Source organism: Labeo rohita, unplaced genomic scaffold (genome assembly GCF_022985175.1).
Source record: "Labeo rohita strain BAU-BD-2019 unplaced genomic scaffold, IGBB_LRoh.1.0 scaffold_992, whole genome shotgun sequence".
Classification (NCBI taxonomy): Eukaryota; Metazoa; Chordata; class Actinopteri; order Cypriniformes; family Cyprinidae; genus Labeo; species Labeo rohita.
In genome coordinates, this window is record NW_026129956.1 from 1 (window position 1) to 20,745 (window position 20,745).

The 20,745-nt window shown below is 37.4% G+C and overlaps 1 protein-coding gene across 1 annotated transcript; it reads left to right on the plus strand.

Annotated features, from left to right (window-relative positions):
* Nucleotides 1-11,300: 11,300 nt before the first annotated feature.
* Nucleotides 11,301-20,540, plus strand: LOC127162636 (ribonuclease inhibitor-like). The gene is made up of 6 exons (XM_051105433.1): nucleotides 11,301-11,492; nucleotides 17,361-17,534; nucleotides 17,942-18,115; nucleotides 18,413-18,586; nucleotides 18,763-18,924; nucleotides 20,407-20,540. Exons 2-6 carry the CDS (start codon nucleotides 17,377-17,379, stop codon nucleotides 20,420-20,422), a joined length of 684 nt encoding a protein of 227 aa, XP_050961390.1. The 5' UTR covers nucleotides 11,301-11,492; nucleotides 17,361-17,376; the 3' UTR covers nucleotides 20,423-20,540.
* Nucleotides 20,541-20,745: the final 205 nt, after the last annotated feature.

A 20,745-nucleotide genomic window follows, 5' to 3' on the forward strand; every position in this document is an offset into this window, starting at 1 on the left:
ATTGTTTGGGTGCACGCCACTCCGCTATGCATGTCATTAGGCCCACTATGGATAACTCTACTCATGTGTGCTCTACCTGCCCTGCAATGGCTCCTTGTTCTGCCTGCTCTGCCTGCCTCGCCATGGCTTCTTGTTCTGCCTGCTCTGCCTGCCTCGCCATGGCTCCCTGCTCTACCTGTTCTGCCTGCCCCACCATGGTCCCCTACTCTGCCATTGCTCCACGGCCAAGGTCCTCCAAGGTTCCGCTGTCTACCATTGCTTCACGGCCCAGGACCTCCAGGGTTCCACTGTCTGCCACAGCTCCACGGCCCAGGTCCTCCAGTGCTTCACTGTCTGCCACTGCTCCATGGTCCAGGTCCTCCAGTGCTTCACTGTCTGTCCCTGCTCCACGATCCTGGCCCACCTGCTCTACATGAACCTGGCCCTCCATCCCACCCCCTGCTTTGCCTCTGTTCCCCCACCCATCTGGACTGTTGTTTGAGCGCCAGGAGTCGCTCCTAGGGGGGGGGGGATTCTGTAACGCCAAGCCAGCAGAGGGAGCCCTCACCCCAGTACTGCTTGCTTGCTCCCTCTGCTGCTTCTACTGTCACTTCCTGTTTGGCAGTATATAAGGACTCACCATGTGCTCACTTCTTTGCGAAGTATTGCCAGTTTCACCTGCCTTACCAAGCATTTATAATATTACTCTGTTGGATTACCTGCTGCGACCTTGCTTTGTTTATGGACTCTTGATTTACGGATTACCCCTATCGGATTGTTTGCTGTTTATGGACTGACTTCACGGTATTTGACCCACTGCCTGCTTTATCTCTCTGCTGCTTGGATTACGTTTATGTGTTGTATGCTGTTGGACTGCTTCTCTGGTAATCGACCCTCTGCCTGTTACCACGTTTATGTGTACTGTCATTTGTATTAAACTTCTGCAATTGGATTCAAACGCCGCCTCAGCGTCCTTCGTTACACACTACATGAGGGTCCATTTTTTTAAAAATTGAGATTTATACATAAATCAACATCTGAAAGCTGAGTTAATAAGCTTTCCATGGATGTGGTTTGTTAGGATAGAACAATATTTGGCCGAGATACAACTATTTGAAAATCTGTGGGTGCAAAAAAAAAAAAAAAAATCAGAAAATCACCTTTAAAGTTGTACAAATGAGGTTCTTAGCAATGCATATTACTAATCAAAAATTAGGTTTTGATATATTTAAGTTAAGAAATGTACAAAATATCTACATGGAACATGATCTTTACTTAAAGGAGAAGTTCACTTCCAGAACAACGATTTACAGATAATGTACTCACCCCCTTGTCATCCAAGATGTTCATGTCTTTCTTTCTTCAGTCGTAAAGAAATTGTTTTTTGAGGAAAACATTTCTGCATTTTTCTCCATATAATGGACTGATATGGTGCTCCGATTTTTAAATTCCATAACGCAGTTTAAATGCGGCTTCAAACGATCCCAAATGCGGTTGTAAATGATTCCAGCCGAGGAAGAAGGGTCTTATTTAGCGAAACGATCATTATTTTCATAAAAATAATACAATTTATATACATTTTAATGTCAAACACTCATCTTGTCTTGCTCTCCCTGAACTCTGTGTATTCTGGCTCAAGACAGTTCGGGTATGTCGAAAAACTCAGACAATAAATTGTTACAATTGATTTTATTCTGACTTACTCTGAAATGATTTTCTCAAGTAGATTAAGTGAAGGCGTATGTTACCGCAAATATGCGTCCAGGGTTAAGTACATACTAGATCTCAGGTTAGATGGAGCATGGGGCACATCAGGTGAGATTCTAGATTTCTGACTGATTGACTTTAGTTAAGTTGTTATGCAGTTGCATTAACTATGGGGGGCTAGACAAAATACTACTGGAGTACTAGCATGGTTTGAGCATATTTCATAGTACTAGCCATAACCTCTGGTTGTTGTCTCAGCTTTATTCAAGTTTTATTCAAGATTTAGTGACTTCCTCACCCTTTTTGAGACTTTATTCAAAAGCCTAGCAACTAAATCATTTTCTTGGACAAACCTCATTTGGATTACAACACTCACCCACTGATATATTTGTCATTAAAACCCACATCACTTTTGGCCACGGTTGTGTTTGGTGGGGTTAGTGTCACAATATTTAAGACCCTGCTTACTGTAAGATTTAAAGAATGTGAGTAACCAGAAAGTAGCTGGTCCACTTTGACTGATAGAAAAACAAATACTATGGACCAGCAACTGTCTGGTTAGCCACGTTTTTCAAATTAACATTTATGTTCAGCAGAAGAAAGAAACTCATTCAGGTTTAAAAAAAAACAACAACTTGAGAGCAAGTAAATGAGTGAATTTTTGGGTGAACTATCCCTTTAATGGTAAAGAGGTCATATGATGCATAACACCGCTCACATGTTATGCAAAGAAACAAAGCATAACTTTTCATACCGGCTGTAGTATTGTTGCAGCCGCCGCTGCCATGTAGTGGAGACGCTGGGCCCTATCATGCCCTACGACGCAAGTGAATTTTGCTAGTTTCAGCCGGATGCAGTTATCATTTTCACATCCTGTGTCAAGTTGTTTAAATAGCAAATGCATTTGCCCCCATTTGTGCGCCCGTGGGCGTGCTGGTCTGAGAAACGAGGTGTGTTTAGGTGCGATGCTATTCATAGAGGACATATTGCATTAGCCCTACAGTTACTGTATAAAATAGTATTTAAACCTATTACTATTAACATTTTTACATAACATTTTTTTATTATTATTATTTTATCTCACAATTCTGACTTTTTTCTCACAAATGCAAGTTTATATTTCCTAATTCGGACTTTCCCAGTTAGCAAATTTCCTTTGGCCCAGATCTGGCCCAAACCTACAGCTAAAGTGTGGCCCAGATTAGTTTTTGTTCACCGGCCCAAAATTGGCCCATATGTTTTTAGCCAGAACTGAACCAAACCAGAGCCATAACTCCACCTATCATGAGCCAAGTAATACATTTTTATGTGGCCCATATATGGGCCTTATGTTTCATTTAGTAAGGCTGAGTTCTGTTAAGACCTCACTGCCCTAATGTGGCCCACATGCGGTTGACTGTATATGTACAATTCATATTAACTAGAGAGTAAATCACACACTCAACAACAAAAATGTAAATAAAATAATTTACTTTTGTCAGTGCAGGTTAAATGCGCTTTACAGTTATACAGTTAGAATATTCTTATAAATATATAACACATATATTTAACATTACAATTTGAGTTGGAATCATTTCTTAAGAATATATATAAAAAAAAAAAAAACAATTAATATTCAAACCAAAAATTATGAAATTGACAAATTAGAGTTGGAATCAATTTTTAAGAATATTCAACAGATATACTTTTAATATTCAAACCAAAAATTATGAAATTGACAAATTAGAGTTGGAATCAATTTTTAAGAATATTCAACAGATATACTTTTAACATTCAAAAAGAAAATTATGAAATGGACAAATTTGAGTTGGAATCAGTTTTTAAGAATATTCAACAGATATACATTTAGCATAAAAAAAAAAAAAAAAAAAATATATATATATATATATATATATATATATATATATATATTAAATGGACAAATTTGAGTTGGAACCAGTTTTTGAGAACAAATAACATTAAACTTGAGTGTTGAGAAGAGAAGAGTTGCACTGTTGTTTATTCATTCTCTCTTTCCTCCCACCATCTCGTTCTCCAGTCAGGTGCAGCCACTTTATACAGTTAATTTCAGTGTCTTTATCTGAAGCCCTTCCAGTCAGGGGATTCTGCCTGACAGCACCTACAGTGAAGAGAAATTAATAATTATTATCAGTAGTACAAACTGAAAGGAAGACCTGCAGGATTACACTAAATCAAAATGCTCAACAGTGTGGGATAACCAAATACATGTAATCTGGATTATATAATCAAGTTGTTACATTTTCAAATATATTCACAAACTATACTTACTTTTTACTTATTACATATTATTCACACAATGGCAACAAATTATTCATGATTATCTCATGAATTCTTTTTCATCTTTAAAATTTTCTTTCGTACTGCTAATATAAAGTCTTCAAGTTTTGTGGACATTCACACAAACACCATTTACTAGGATATAGTTACCTCCTTTGACTTGAAATACAAAAATGATTTACATTTTCTAAGTATTTTCTCAACATTGCATCAAGTACTCATGAACGGCGGAGTTAAGGCTCTGGTTTGCTTCAGTTCTGGCTAAAAACATATGGGCCAATTCTGGGCCGGCGAACAAATACTAATCTGGGCCACACTTTATCTGTAGATTACGGCCAGATCCGGGCCAAAGGAAATTTGCTAACTGGGACATCTATGGAAAGCTTGACATGTTGTCGATCATTTGAGTTTTAATGGACTTTTTCTGAAGACAATAAACCATTTCTAAAGTAAATATTCAACAGAACTGTGTCATTTACATGAAAGAAAGTGTCAGGAACACATGCATGTACTATTTGTGTAATATTAGAGACTAAACTTACCTGAAATTTGTGAAAACAACAGTGAGAGACGTGTTTTGCTGCTCGACAGTTGAGTTTCCGCCCCGTTTCCATGGTAACTCCTTCCTCCAGACTTGAATCAGTGTGCGCGCCCATTAAAGCAAGCAGATGTCACGCAGAATGTATAAATGTCATCATAAAGTAATATTATCTTATAAGATACATAATGTAAATGAAGTAAAACACTTACTTAAATACATATTTAAATGAGATAAAACACTTACTTCAAGTATTTCCCTGTTAAAAGCGACCTCCACCTCAGCACTGCATAGCAATTCAGATCTATGAGAAATGTTTAGGTGCACACAGAATATTAATATCATCATGAAGTAATATTACACATAATGTAAAAGAAGTAAAACACTTGTCCTTAATAAAACCAACTTTCCCGTCCACTCCGCATCTTGATCGAAAGTAAATATCTCTCTGAGAAAAAGTTCAGGAGAGCACAACACAGAAATATCACTGTGAGAAAGGTTTAGGTGCACACAACATATTAATGTGGTCATAAAGTAATATTATACATAATGTAAATAAGGTAAAACACTTACTTTCTGTGTTTTCCTTGATAAAACCAACTTCCCTGTCTGCTCCGCATCGTGAGTGAAAGAAAATATCGCTCTGAGAAAAAGTTTAAATACATAAATACACATTTCGCTATAAATCAATATGACGTTATAAAATACATATTTGAAATGAGATAAAACACTTACTTTCCATGTTAAAAACAACCTCTGCGTCAGCACTGCATAGCAATTGAGATTTTACACTTACTTTCGGTGTTTCCTTGATAAAACGAACTGCCCTGTCCGCGCATCGCGAGTGAAAGGAAATAACGTTATCTCTCTGAGAAAAAGTTTAGGGGTAACATTAATTGCACAGCGCTCTCGTCTGTTCCGCATCGCGAGTGGAAAAACATGTCTTTGAAAAAAGTTTAGCGGCATACAGCACATTAATATAGATATAAAACGATATGATATTACAAAACACATTTTGTGCGCAAGATTAAACACTTCATTTCGTTGTTTCCTGTCCTCACATGCTCCGCATCGCGAGGAAAGAAAATTGCGTCTGTAAAAAATATTTTAGATGGGTGAGGCGCGCACACGAGCAAATATCCCGGATGTTGGACCAATTTGGACCACAATTAGACGGACCAAACAAAGACCAATTTTCAACGTCGATTTTTGGGCTAAAAGTCCATGACGGGCCGACTTGATTTAGCCCAAAAAACGACGTCCAAATGACGTCTGGTGCTGGGTGGGGTAAGACTATACCACTATCTAACGTCAGTTTCGTTGAATAACCGGGCTTATCGCTGGGTGACAAGCTCTTGTAATATGTCAGTAACATTTTGAAAATGATGTCTAATCAATATAATCTATACTCTTTTTAAATCTAAGTATTTTGTACCGTATCCGTGTAATTCTCTAGCTGTAAAGGCGATCTCTCCTGGGTTTTCTGCAACCATGCTGCGCGCTCATCCCGAATGTTTACAAACAGATAATTGGTCTGTTAGACCATGCGCCGGGTGCACCGACCGTTTTTCCTGCCGTGAAACTAGCAAAAGCACATTTGGACATGCCCTAAGTGCACCTGCGCCATGCGCTTTAGACCCTGCGCTTAGATCATTAAAATAGAGCCCGCTGTGTGTTTTGTTGCAAAAGCGAAAGTACTTTGTTTGGCCATCCAGATGAGGACAAAACTAGACATCAGTGGTTAAGTTATATTTACAACACTGTTCTGGAACAGTACAACACAAATATTCAAGTGGGTTCTGTGCCCACCCCTATATCAGTCAGACAGGACTGATCTCAATCTGATATTGTGTTACTGTTCTGTGTTACTGTTAAACCACACAAAAGACATACAAGCACTAAAAGCACAATCTTTTGTGCACAATATTCCAAGTCATCTGAAGGTATTCGATAGCTTAATGTGAGACACAGATGAATATTTAAGTCCTTACATTAAAGTAAATGTAAACTCTTTTCTCTGCTGTGTCTGTCAGTCATTCTCTGTTCAATTCAGACTCTGCTCACGTTTACTTACAACAGTCAGCTCGATAAAACCCTCCAAGATCATTCAGTGTTCCCATTATTATACTTGATTTGTAGATAAATGTCTATGATTTTGCATATATATGACTGTGTTTTTTTTTGTTGTTGTTGTTTCTAAATCATGTTACTTGTTTCCGGGTGTCTGTCAGAACAAAACACGGCGAAGCAAAGACTATAAATAGTTTTTAACATGCACATTAACTGAAATTTAAAAGTGTTAAAAGAAGGGGCTAATAAACTGTTGGACAGATATAATACACCACACCTCAATATCTCTTCCCTTTGTGATTTGAACTTTTTAATGCAAACAGTTGCGTGCAGTGTAGAAATATATAGTTTTTCATAAATGCATTTTATAACCACAATGCAAATAGCAATTTTTGGATTTATGAAATTATGAATATTGTGCACTGATTTTCCTAGAATAACTAAGCTGCTGAATTAGTTTCTAATAGTTTCTCATCTTGGACTTCGTTCAAGATGGCGCCGCGTATGGCTGCCGTGGTGTGGAGCTCTCCAATTCTTTTACTGTCTTTGTTTGTTTGTTCTGTTTTTAGTCATTCTCTTAGTGTTAGTTTTACCAGAGACGAACTACTGGACATAAGGCAACATACACCAGAAAATGTTTTTCCGTTTTTTGATTATTCAGACGCTTTGTTAGATGTACTAGTCGGAGGAGCAGCGATCCTACTCAAACGCGCGCTCAGGCGCAAACGAGGGAAACGCGCCGGCGCCCTGGTTAAGCTCCGCGACCGCGGCTTCCGAACAGCACTTCCTAGTATACATCTAGCGAATCTCCGTTCCCTTCCTAACAAAATGGACGAACTTCTTCTCCTCAACCGTATAAACAAGGACTTTTCAAAATCTGCTGCATTGTGCTTCACTGAAACCTGGTTAAGTGAAAGCATTCCGGACAACGGACTGCATATTTCGGGCTTTCAGCTGTTCAGATCGGACCGCATCGCGGAGTTAACGGGGAAAACGAGAGGTGGTGGATTATGTTTCTACATAAATGAAGGTTGGTGTTCAGATGTAACAACTCTGAAAAAGATGTGCTCTCCTAATTTAGAGGCGCTCTTCATAAACTGTAAACCATTCTATTCGCCCCGTGAGTTTTCCTCTTTCATTCTCGTGAATGTGTACGTTCCTCCGGACGCGTGTGTGAGCGCCGCGATGCAACAGCTGGCTGAACAAATTACAGATACGGAGCAACGCTACCCAGACTCTCCTTTAATTATTCTGGGGGATTTTAACAAAGCAAACCTTTCCCGTGAACTGCCAAAATACAGACAGCACGTTAAATGTCCCACCAGAGACAGTAATATATTAGATCACTGTTACACAACAATTAAAGATGCATATCACTCTGTCCCACGGGCAGCTTTGGGGCTCTTTGATCACTGTTTGGTTCATCTTATACCAACCTACAGGCAGAAACTGAAAGCAGCTAAACCTGTATTAAGGACTGTTAAAAGATGGACTAATGAAGCAGAGCAGGATTTACAAGCCTGTTTCGAATGGACTGATTGGAGTGTTTTTGAAGCTGCCACCACCAATCTGGATGAGCTCACGGAGACTGTAACTTCATACATCAGTTTCTGTGAGGATATATGCATCCCCACCAGGACATTCTTATCATTCAATAATGATAAGCCATGGTTTACAGGGAAACTCAAACAGCTTCGTCATGCCAAAGAGGACACTTACAGATGTGGGGATAAAATCTTGTATAACCAGGCCAGGAACAGACTAACAAAGGAGATCAGAGTGGCTAAAAAGAACTACTCTGAGAAACTGAAAAAAGAGCTTTCAGCAAACGATCCAACGTCAGTATGGACTGGTCTGAAGAACATCACTATGTACAAGAAACCACCCCCACAGTCTGTGGAGAATCAACAACTGGCTGACGATCTGAATGTGTTCTACTGCCGGTTTGAAAAGCCCAGACTCACACCCGACTCCCGCTCTGATCTGCACTTCACACATTCACCCACCCCCCCTGCAACTCCCCTCCCTCCCTCCCCCACTCCCTCCCCCACCACTCAACCTGTGCTGGAGGTCTGTGTAGAGGACGTCAACCGAGTCTTTAGGAAGCAGAAACCTAGGAAAGCTTCTGGCCCAGACAGTGTTTCACCTGCCTGTTTAAAGGTCTGTGCTGACCAACTGGCTCCTGTCTTCACACAGATCTTTAACAGATCACTGGAGCTGTGCTTAGTTCCCAACTGCCTCAAACGTTCCACCATCATTCCAGTCCCCAAAAAGCCCAAAATCAATGGACTTAATGACTACAGACCTGTCGCTCTCACGTCTGTGGTCATGAAGGCATTTGAGAAACTGGTCCTGGCCTATCTGAAAGACATCACTGGACCCTTGCTGGATTCTTTTCAGTTTGCCTACAGAGCAAACAGGTCTGTGGATGACGCAGTCAACATGGCACTGCATTACATCCTGCAACACCTTGACAGAACTGGGAATTATGCAAGGATCTTGTTTGTGGACTTCAGTTCGGCCTTCAATACCATCATGCCTGACCTTCTCTCAGACAAACTGACACAGCTCTCTGTGCCCACCTCCATCTGTCAGTGGATTACCAGCTTCTTGACAGACAGGCAGCAGCTAGTGAGGTTGGGTAAACTCACATCCAGGACTATCACAACCAGCACTGGTGCCCCACAGGGTTGCGTTCTCTCCCCACTGCTCTTCTCTCTCTACATAAATGACTGCACTTCAAAGGACCTCTCTGTCAAGCTCCTGAAGTTTGCGGACGATACTACAGTCATCGGCCTCATCAAGGAAGGAGACGAGTCTGCTTACAGACAGGAGGTTGATCAGCTGGCTGTCTGGTGCAGTCTTAACAACCTGGAGCTAAACACTCTTAAAACAGTGGAGATGATCATAGACTTCAGGAGGAACCCCCCTGCTCTCCCCCCACTCACCATCATGGACAGCACTGTGGCTACAGTAGAGTCATTCAGATTCCTGGGTACCAACATCTCTCAGGACCTGAAGTGGGACAATCACATTGACTCTATTGTGAAAAAAGCCCAGCAGAGGCTGTATTTCCTCCGCCAGCTGAGGAAGTTCAACCTGCCACAAGAGCTGCTAAAACAGTTCTACTCGGCCATCATTGAGTCTGTCCTGTGTTCCTCTATTACTGTTTGGTTTGGTTCAGCTACCAAAACAGACATCAGAAGACTACAACGGACAGTCAGGGCTGCTGAGAGGATTATTGGTATCCCTCTACCCAACCTCCATGATCTTTACACCTCCAGAGTCAGGAAAAGGGCTAAGAAAATCACTCTGGACCCCTCACACCCAGCCCACTCTCTCTTTGAACTGTTGCCCTCTGGCCGACGCTACAGAGCGCTATGCACCAAAACAGCCAGACTCAAGAACAGTTTTTTCCCCCAAGCCATATCCCACCTGAACCACACTTAACACACCTCAGTACTGGTCATGTGTTTTTACTTAACAAAATGTGCACATATGCACATTCATAGTTCTGTCTATGGACATCTTTTTTTTTTTTTTTTTTTTTTTTTTTTTCTGTATATTTTTATTACCACTGTTATTTATAATTTATTGTATATTCTTTTTTAATATTAGTGTTTATTATTACCTTAGCTTTATGTATGTCTGCACTATGTTTGTATTTTCTGTACTGGAAGCTCCTAACACCAAGACCAGTTCCTTGTGTTCCTTGATTCTGATTCTGATAATATATTTTTGATGAACTGGTTCACATTATTGGCAATAAAGCTCTTTCTGATCCCCCTTCTGGATTGAAGCTGAATTGCCTGTATTTGTTGTAGAGCCTCATGCACCGAACCGAGATGCCCGTACCTTGACAAATACATGTATTGTTACACCCCTAATATACAGTATATATATATATATATATATATATATAATGTATATATTTACACTTTCAGAGTTTTGTGTGAATTAAATATAAGTGGCAAAGTCAGATAAACACATGACTGCTGAGTGTAATCATGTTTACTGATTGCTGCTTTTTTGTTTTTGTTTTCAGAAATGAACTGCCTTTTCAAAACTTGTTTGAATGTCTTCAGTTTAACAAAATGTTTATTGCTTAAATGAAAACACATGCAAAGTATAATATTTTTATAAGCAGACTGTCTTTGTTGTTGACTTGTAATAGTTTAGTCTACAGTATGTTTGAACATTGATCTGTGAGACTAAAGTGATTTATGACAATAGAAGACAGTAACAATTTCACTTGTTAACATTAGTTAAATATTTTAACAGCATTTATTAATTTGTTAATGTTAGTTTATATAGTTTTTCATTGTTCATGTCAGTTCACAGTGTACTAACTAATTAACAGAAAACTATTGAATTTAAAACTATTAGTAAATGTTGAAACTTTAAGGTTATTAAATGCTGTACTAGTTGTTCATCATCAGTTCATGTTAACTAATGTAGTTAATGTTATCAAGTGAAACCTCGTAACTTGGATAAATAGCTCACATCTTAATGGGTAATTTAGCTGATTTTCAACCTTTGCATACATTTGTAACTTTTGTGTAGTTTGTAGTATATTTAAATGAACTATGTGTAGTCTTTCTTCATGTTACCTGCACACAGATATCACTGTTTATTTGTCAGCAAACGTCTGCTGGAAGATGCAAAACACATTAGTAAGTTGATCGTCATAGATCTGATTCATTGTCTTTTCTCTTTCTGTCTTCAGTCTGTGTAATTGCAGTATTACAGAGAAACAGTGTCTCATCCTGACTTCAGCTCTGAAATCAAACCCATCACACCTGAGAGAACTGGACCTGAGTGTGAATCAAATAAAAAACACAGGAGTGAATCACTTATGTGACGTACTGAAGGATTCACACTGTAAACTGGAGAGATTGAGGTCAGTAACATTCACATACAAGAATCAAAATGATTCAAATCACTTCAACAGTTTAAACCAAAACACTTTATAGTATCTAACGATGTCTACAGAAGCTTCTTAAACGAGCTCATCCAGTAAGTAAAACTGTTAAAGTGTGGAATAAAGAGTCTTCAACATGTTTTTCACTAAACAATACTTTTGGATTGAACTATTTTTAGAGTTTACCACAAAAAAATACAGTTTTATAAGAGAAGTCCCTGACAGTGGTGGACGAAGTACAAAAGTCAAGTGCTTGAGTAGAAGTACAGAGATGTATATTAAAATATTACTCCAGTAAAAGTAAAAGTGCTCCTCTTTCAATTTTACTTGAGTGAAAGTACAAAAGTACCTGTTTTTTTATGTACTTGAGTAAAAAAAAAAAAGTACTGATAGATTTATTTTGCAATTTTATGTAGGCTACTTAATTTAATTTTATATTAACACATATTTTTTATAATCCTACTGCTCAAAATACCTGGGATTTCACAAAATAACCACTATATGGAGTAAAAATGTGTTTTTGTTGTTGATATGGACTATGTTGATGAGAGTGATGTAGTAATATTCAGTGTGAAGCTTACACTGCGATGTACCTGAGAGAAAACAGATTTTAATTCAAATTCAATTTAAATTTATTTATATAGCGCTTTTTACAATACATATCGTTGCAAAGCTACTTTACAGCAAATAAACGTTTTTACAATATATTCAGTAGAAGCTTGTCAAGTTGATGTACATATGGCAGAGATGTAAAGATCAATTAATGACATAATCAAACAGACAAAGAACACCATAAATTAGCAGCAGAATTCAGTAGTGCTGTATGTTGTTTCAGGGTTGGCATCATCTGAAGTCGTCTGTGGGGTTGGCATCATCTCTTCTTAAGTGTTCTGGATCCAGACTGGAGTTCCTAGTTACCACAGGATGTCAATCCCATGGCAGAAACAGAGAACAAATAGGAACATAATTAGCGTAGCTGCTGTTCAAACCAAGCAAAGAAAGATTTGTTCAACCAGAGCTAAAAGATTAATAATGAACATTTGATCAGGTATAACTGCAGGAAAACTTTGAGATGCATTATTTGAATGCTTGACTAAAGAGATGTGTCTTTAATCTAGATTTAAACAGAGAGAGTGTGTCTGAACCCCGAACGTTATCAGGAAGGCTGTTCCAGAGTTTGGGAGCCAAATGCTAAAAAGCTCTACCTCCTTTAGTGGACTTTGCTTTGAGTTTTGTGATCTTAGGGAGCGTGATGGATTGTAGCGTGGTAGGAGACTAGTTAGGTACGCAGGAGCTAAACCGTTAAGTGCCTTATAGGTAAGAAGTGCTATTTTGTAGCTGATGTGGAACCTAATAGGTAGCCAGTGCAGAGACTTTAAAATTGGGGTAATATGATCATATTTTCTTGACCTGGTAAGGACTCTAGCAGCTGCATTTTGGACTATCTGTAGCTTGTTTATTGAAGATGCAGGACAAACACCTAGTACTGCTCGTGTCCTCACCTGCACTCAAAGGTAGACACACATTCGGCATTAAAGCAAGTAACAGCGAGTAAACAACGGTAATGTGTGTAAACAATGCAAGTAAGATTAGCGGCAACCACGCTGGTGCTGCTGACGGGCTTTAAGCTAGCGGACTTGGGAAATCAAAACAAAACTAGTGATAACAAGGCAATCCGGTTGTTTTAGTTGTAAAATACAACAGGGGTTATAATCACACGTTATAAGAAATGAAAATGATGGTGTATTAAATTGAATTTGGATTGAAAAATAGACGATAAGAACTTCACTTGACGGAGCTCAGACTCTAAGCGTGCGGCAGATTTGACGTCTAATTTTCACCAGTCAGAAAAAAGTGTTTTAAAGCTTGTTGTTTTGCATAATGTCACAGTTATGTATGACATGAGAATAAGGCCTGAAGTTAGCAAGAACATTTTAAGGAAAATATAATTATATTTTCATAATGATTTGGTCTGTATAAAAACACCCCTGGCCAAATGCTCCCAGAGGGCATCACTTCCCACTTTGATAATTACTGTAGTTACCATGTTCTGAACATCACATCCTTTCTTTTTCCCTCAGATGTAATCTATCTAGCCGGCTGAATAAAAATATTTGGACAAATCTAAAAATTACCTCAATTTAGCACCAGCAAGCTTGTTAGCTAGACGGTTAGCATCAGCTAACAATATTTACTTATTTTCAGTGTGGTTATGAATAAACATTCATATCTGTCTACTCTATTGCTGATCCAAACAATATAAAAATTCATACTGTTGATAAACAGTATAAAAACAGACGTCACGTAGGGCTAAATGCATAGCATTTTAATAAAACTGCTAACATTACAGCAGCGGGGAATATGAACGTGCAGGAGTTATTCTGTTATTTTCTGTTATTATAAATCTGTTATTTATATATATATATAAAAAAAAAAAATCACAGAACAATACAAAATGGAATCTTCAAACATGATTTTGTTGTCCTCTTTCTTCTTAAAAAGAGAAAAAGAAAGGAAATGTTGGTCCATCCAATCCTGAGATTGTGTAAAGATTAAGTCCCGAGTGAGGTGTGATCCCCAACTGTGAGGTGCAGGCCGTGCTACACGCTTACTCCACCGTGTTTGATCAGGTGACTTTGAGGAATACAAAAAGGCCAAATTCAAACTATGCAAATCAATCAGGAAGACCAAGAGACATTATAGTCTGATTCTGGGGGGATATTACATCACTGCAGATTCCCAGTGCATGTGACAAATCCTGCAGCTCATCACAGAGAACCAGCAGAAAAGCCAGGGAGCCATGAGTACCAAGACCACACTCCCAGATGAGCTGATTGAGTTCAGTGCTCAGTTTGAGGCACCAATCATCAGCCAAAAGCATAGGATTCTGGACTCCTTAGACTCATTAAAATTTGCATATCGACAAAATCGGTCCACTGATGATGCTGTCAACACTGTCATCCACACAGCACTCACACATTTGGAGGGTGACGACACACATGTGCGAATGCTTTTTATTGATTACAACTCAGCAATAACAGAGACTCTCTTCATTTCAGACCGACACTCTCCCTCAGAAACTGGTGCTGAACTTCCTGTTGGACAGACCTCAGTCAGTCAGAGTAGAAAACTGGATATGCCCCTGTGTCAACAAGCTTGACCCCCCTAAATTTGGAATCATGTCACACCAAACAACTTTGGGTGCAATGTGCAGTTTGTCCTGAAGAAAAACAAAAGAAAGAAAAAGAAAAACATCACCAGCTGCTAAATTCAAATCCATGTTTGCTAGCTGGTTCTGAACCAGAGACATACGTGTTTTTACAGCACTGTGTATTATAACCAATCACACACGATTCTGTTGAGCTTATGAATGCAATGGCCAATCAGAGGCGTTCAGATGAGTCATCGCTGAAAGTGTTATAGGCTAATTAGTAACTTATAATGTTTTATTAAATTCACATTACATATAAAGTCAGTCGTATTAAACATATTTTATGGCATGACACCTATATCTGGTACTTAAGTAAAAAGACAGGTTTTTATGCATAGTTAATAGATTTCACTATTAGGCTACTTTGCTGATCGCTCATTATAGATCAACTAACATGATCTATAAAGGTGCAAAATTATTTGTCAAATAAATGAAACATGATGAAACATTCATTTGAGTTTAAATTGTTATAGCTTATTCTAGAGATTGCAGTGATGCATGACATGGTGAAAAATGACTGAATGAATAATACTGTATTAAAGTAGCTTAAGATTCATTTTAAAAGTGTGTCCCCTAAAAGCACAAGGGGCCCCAGCCTGTTCCCCCAGTTACTGTGGTCTAGAACTGACACTGCAGGGTCAAAGTTTCTTTAAAGAACAATCTCTTTCTTACCTTTTCATAATCTAAAGAACCTTCTTTCGCCACAAAGAACCTCTTGTGAAACAGTCAAGTCACCTTTATTTCTATAGCGCTTTTAACTATACAGATTGTGTCAAAGCAGCTTTACAGTATTAAATAGGAAAATAGTGTCAGTAATGCAAAAGAAAAACAGAAAACACTCAATTTCCAGTTAAAGTTCATCATTGAATCCAGTGATGTCGTCATCCAGCTCAGTTCAGTTCAAATAGTATCTGTGCAATCAAGTCAACGATATCACTGGAAATTAAGTGTGTCAGTCAAACCTCATCATTCCTCCCACATATAAATGTATCTGTATACAATGAAGCCACAATACCAGCTTTGACACAGTGTTTATTATTAATTAAAATACAGTTTTTTTTTGTTTGTTTGTTTGTTTGTTTTTTAATTTCCGAAAAAGTAGCAGTTTAGGTCATAGGAGGTTTATGTCACATTATGAGTTAAATCCAGTCCTGTACATGATACTGATACTGATACTGAGAGCATTGACTTGAAATGAAGTTGGTTCAAAATAAATATTACATTTTAAAAACAGCTTGGTTGTAGTACTGTTTTTGCCATGTTAATGTAGCTTAGCTTGTTACATTTCCCAGGAGGATCTTCAGTGTAGTGAAGCTTCATTTAATGAAGAGTAACTGTTAGCTTAGCTCACTACATTTTCCAAGTAGCTTGACCAACACTGTTAAAAAGTGCACAGTTCATTTGTGGAGTAACCTTCCTATCACTTCAGGATATTTACAGCACTAGGGTCATCATGAGACCCACAACATCATCAGGGACAATACACATCCACAACACAGCCTCTTCACACATCTGCTGTCTGGGAGATGTACAGGAGTATGAAATCAAGGACAGAAATTGCATTTCTAATAACTTTTATAACATTTTGCGGTGCTTAGAAGCCTTTTGATGGGTTGCATCAAGGAGCTGTGAAACCGGTTACACTCACTGAATGAATCACATTTGTACCAAACTCTTACAAAGCAAAAACAAACATTCTCCTTCAATCCATGAACGTTTCTCTCAGTTAATGTACACAATCTCACAGTCTGAAGTGTCTGTCACACATGCTGTTGTGAATAATTAAGCAAAGTGTCTTCTGATTGGATGAGAACATACAGATGTTCTCATGAATAATGAGACACTGACGCGTCATTGAAGTACTATAGTCCTTTACCACGTCACAAACTATGACGATCACAACTGTGTCACAAACTGTGACGTCAACACGATGTAGATTTGAAACCTGGAAGACAAAAATTGTGCAAAAAGCTCAAAACGAATCACTTTTCTCCAACAGTTAAAATGAACAGATGCTAACATTGTCTTCTGTGATGTGAAACACAAACACCTCTGCTAAAATCTCAGGAAAAAAAAACTGTCTGTCTTTCATGACCCTTTAAAAACGAACTTCCCATTACCATCACTGACTGTTACCTTGTTTGTTACACAATATATATTTGTATATTTTTGTGTATGTTCATATATTTTTGTATAGTTAATCTGTCTATATTCTATACTGTATATTTTTGTGTAATGGAGACTTGCAAAGTAAGTTGTTGTATGATCTAAACATCTGAAAGTTGTATTAAGTGTTTCTGTCCACTTCACTTATTGTCCATACAGCAGGTCAAATACCAACACAATATCCAATAATTTCAGTTAATAATACCAAAAATACACAAACATTTAATGTTTGGGAATTAAAAATTCTTTGTATTTCTATCAAGAATCAGGACAAACTGTACATAAACCATGAGAAGTGTAAATTATTTTGTTAAATTAACCTTTTTTTGTTTGTTTTGTTTTGTTATGAAGACCAAATTGTGAAAAATGATCCAAAGGTATTCAGACACTCTTCCTCTGTTTCATTTTATGAAGACTTTTTGACTTTATTAAACCGTTTTCTTCTATCTTCTCTCTTTCTCTCAATGCAGGTTAAGCAGCTGTGAAATGACAGATGAAGGTTGTTCTGCTGTGACTTCAGCTCTGAAATCAAACCCATCACACCTGAGAGAACTGAACCTGAGCAGGAATAAACTAGGAGACTCTGGAGTGAAAAACCTCAGTGATCTACTGATGAACACACAATTCAAGCTGGAGAAACTACAGTTAGTATCATTATACTGTACAGCAGTGACAGTGAGATTGAAGTTTACCGTTTACTTTCATGAAGTCACCATGAAATTAAAGTTGACAGTTATTATTTTTTATGCAGTAATTAAATGATTTATCCATGTACATAATGTATGTATAATTTATGTGCCCTTCTGATCTAAATAACTTGTATATAACTTGCACATTTTAATGTCATTTTTAAGTAGTTCTATAGTTGATCCTAGATCTGAATCTACTTTGTTAACTTTTTTTTTTTTTTTTCTTATGTTCTTGTTTATAGTCATATAATGTTTTTGGCAATGTTTTAATTATTACACTGTATGGTGTTAACACATGATGAATTTACTCACATGAACTTGACACTTGTCTGATTCATTGTCTTTTCTCTTTCTGTCTTCAGTCTGTATAGATGCAGTATTACAGAGGAACAGTGTCTCATCCTGACTTCAGCTCTGAAATCAAACCCATCACACCTGAGAGAACTGAACCTGAGCAGGAATAAACTAGGAGACTCTGGAGTGAAAAACCTCAGTGATCTACTGATGAACACACAATTCAAGCTGGAGAAACTACAGTTAGTATCATTATACTGTACAGCAGTGACAGTGAGATTAAAGTTCACTATTTACTTTCATAAAGTCACCATGAAATTAAACTTGACAGTTAATATTTTTTTATGGAATATTGCAGTAATTAAATGATTTATCAATGTACATAATGTATTTATAATTTATGTGACCTTCTGATCTTTCATCTAAATAACTTAAATGACAGCAATCCAATTAATTGTTAATGGACCAAATTAAATCCTGCCATATTTTTTTTTTTCATTGTCTTTTTATTTCATTGTCTTTTCTCTTTCTGTTTTCAGTCTGTGGGATTGCAGTATTACAGAGGAACAGTGTCTCATCCTGACTTCAGCTCTGAAATCAAACCCATCACACCTGAGAGAACTGAACCTGAGCTGGAATCAAATAAAAAACACAGGAGTGAATCACTTATGTGACGTACTGAAGGATTCACACTGTAAACTGGAGAGATTGAGGTCAGTAACATTCACATACAAGAATCAAAATGATTAAAATCACTTCAACAGTTTAAACCAAAACACTTTATACTCAAAATTTCATGATGAGTCTGAGTTCACATTATATTTGTGAAAAAATTTTCACTTTAATGATTTGTTTGTAAGATGATCTTCCTCTGTTTGTCTCTTTCTAGTCTTCATAACTGTGGAATTACAGATGTTTCTTCTTTAACTCAGTCTTTGACAAACACAAAAGCACTGCAGTTTCTAAAAGAGCTTGATCTGAGAAACAATATGATTGGAGACTCAAAGCAGCAGCTCATTGATGTGCTACGAGACTCAAACTGTAAACTGATGTGAGTAAACTTCACTTTCTGATATTAAAGAGATTCATTTACCTCTAATATGTGAACAAATATATACTTTCAAATATTTGTGAAAAATCATTAAGCTTTATTTCAAAGGGTTTGTGTCAGAATGAAATGTAAAGTTGAAAAAAATGTTGAACACAAAGGAGGAAAGAGAACAAAAGCACACTGTCAGAGCTTTATACAACAACACCTGCTTTATTAATGACATCAGTAATAGTGAATCATTACAGTTTGAAATAGATTTGGTCAGATTGTAGGAAAACGCTGGTAAAATCAGTGCAGATTCCAGCTTCAGCTCACAGCCGTCCAGCATCACATGATCAATGTCTCTGTCTCTTGTGTTTTTATTTTGACAAGCAACACGTCACATTACTTATGTAAGGTTTAATCAGGGTGTGATTTGTCGGGGTGAATTCCTCCCTGGTAGAACTGCAACAACTCAACGGTGTAAACCTGGGAAACATGCTTCATTCTGACAAGACTTGTCCTAATATGCTCATGTTTATTGGAGAAACAATGACAGCTCAGTTAGTGGACTTAGTGGAGTTAATATTTTTTTCATGAATGAAAGCATTTCAAAACATCCCCCCTCTGGTTTTTCCACAAATCTCACCCTGGGTATAATGTACATCCAGCTCTCCAGGACATCCAGTTGTTATCACAGAATAAACCGACAGCATATAAAATGTTAATGAGATGTTCCCTTTCTTCCCTTATTATATGTTGGTGATATTGAAATAGAGAGTAAACTCTGCACTAACAAATATATGACACATTATTATCCAGTTATGCCACCCCTGTCAAATATTAATAAATAAATCAGATGACACATTTAATACAAAATACTGTTAAATATTTAAGAACAGCCTATCTAAGATTCACTATCCTCCAAAAGGTAAAAGAAATACACTTTAAAATATTAAATGATATATATTCTTCCAACAAATTTTCACATTTAAAATTCAATATTATTGCAATAATCTGATAATTTTGGCCAATCGCTGAACTACTACGATGCTCTGGAGCAGTGAAGCTTAAAGTTTTACTGTAATTTTACAATCTGAATCATTAGTGTTTAAAAACAAAATCTGTGAAATATGCTACAAAATGATTCAGCTCAAAAATTAAAATTTCTGTCATGTTTCCTGATCCATATTAAACATGCAGCTCATAGTGAAACACATTTGTTTTACTGTATGTTTTAAAATATTTGCACTAAAATGCTAACTTTAAACTGTGCAGATAATGTGAATTTGACAGAGAGCAACTGCGTAATGAAAAAAGAAAACTGAACTGTGTGAATTGTAGAGTGGCTTGTAAATTTTACATCCTCACAATGCATTTCCAGGCATACAAAACTGCATAAATACTAAACAAGCAGATAGCAGACCTCTTTTATGTTACAGAATCAGATTTTGACAGAAAAACACTTTAAGCTGTAAAACTGATGCATTTCTTCTCTTACAGGTTCAACAGAGAGTGAAGATGATCTGAGGATTGTGCTGCTGGGAAAAACTGGAGTCAGGAAAAGTGCGACTGGAAACACCATCTTAGGAAGAAAGAAGTTCACAGCAGAAACATCTCAAGAGTCTGTTACTAAAGAGTGTCACATGAACATGAAGAAGAGAAAGAGGATAAAGATGATGGTGAAGGAAGATTATGACAGAGAGAGAAATAGAAGATACAAATTTAGAGAGAGAGAAGAACAATATAAAAGAGACATCAGAGAAATAGAGGAACAAGAGAGAAAGACACAAGAGGAGATGAAGATGATGATGAGAGAGAGAATGGGAGAAAGAGAAAAGA

Excerpts from the sequence above, each read along its gene's own strand:
- LOC127162636 (XM_051105433.1), top strand. The coding sequence starts at position 17,377 with ATGACAGATGAAGGTTGTTCTGCTGTGACTTCAGCTCTGAAATCAAAC. Across the intron at positions 18,116-18,412 it reads TTCAAGCTGGAGAAACTACA|TCTGTGGGATTGCAGTATTA; the intron begins GTTAGTATCATT and ends TTCTGTTTTCAG. Across the intron at positions 18,587-18,762 it reads TGTAAACTGGAGAGATTGAG|TCTTCATAACTGTGGAATTA; the intron begins GTCAGTAACATT and ends GTCTCTTTCTAG.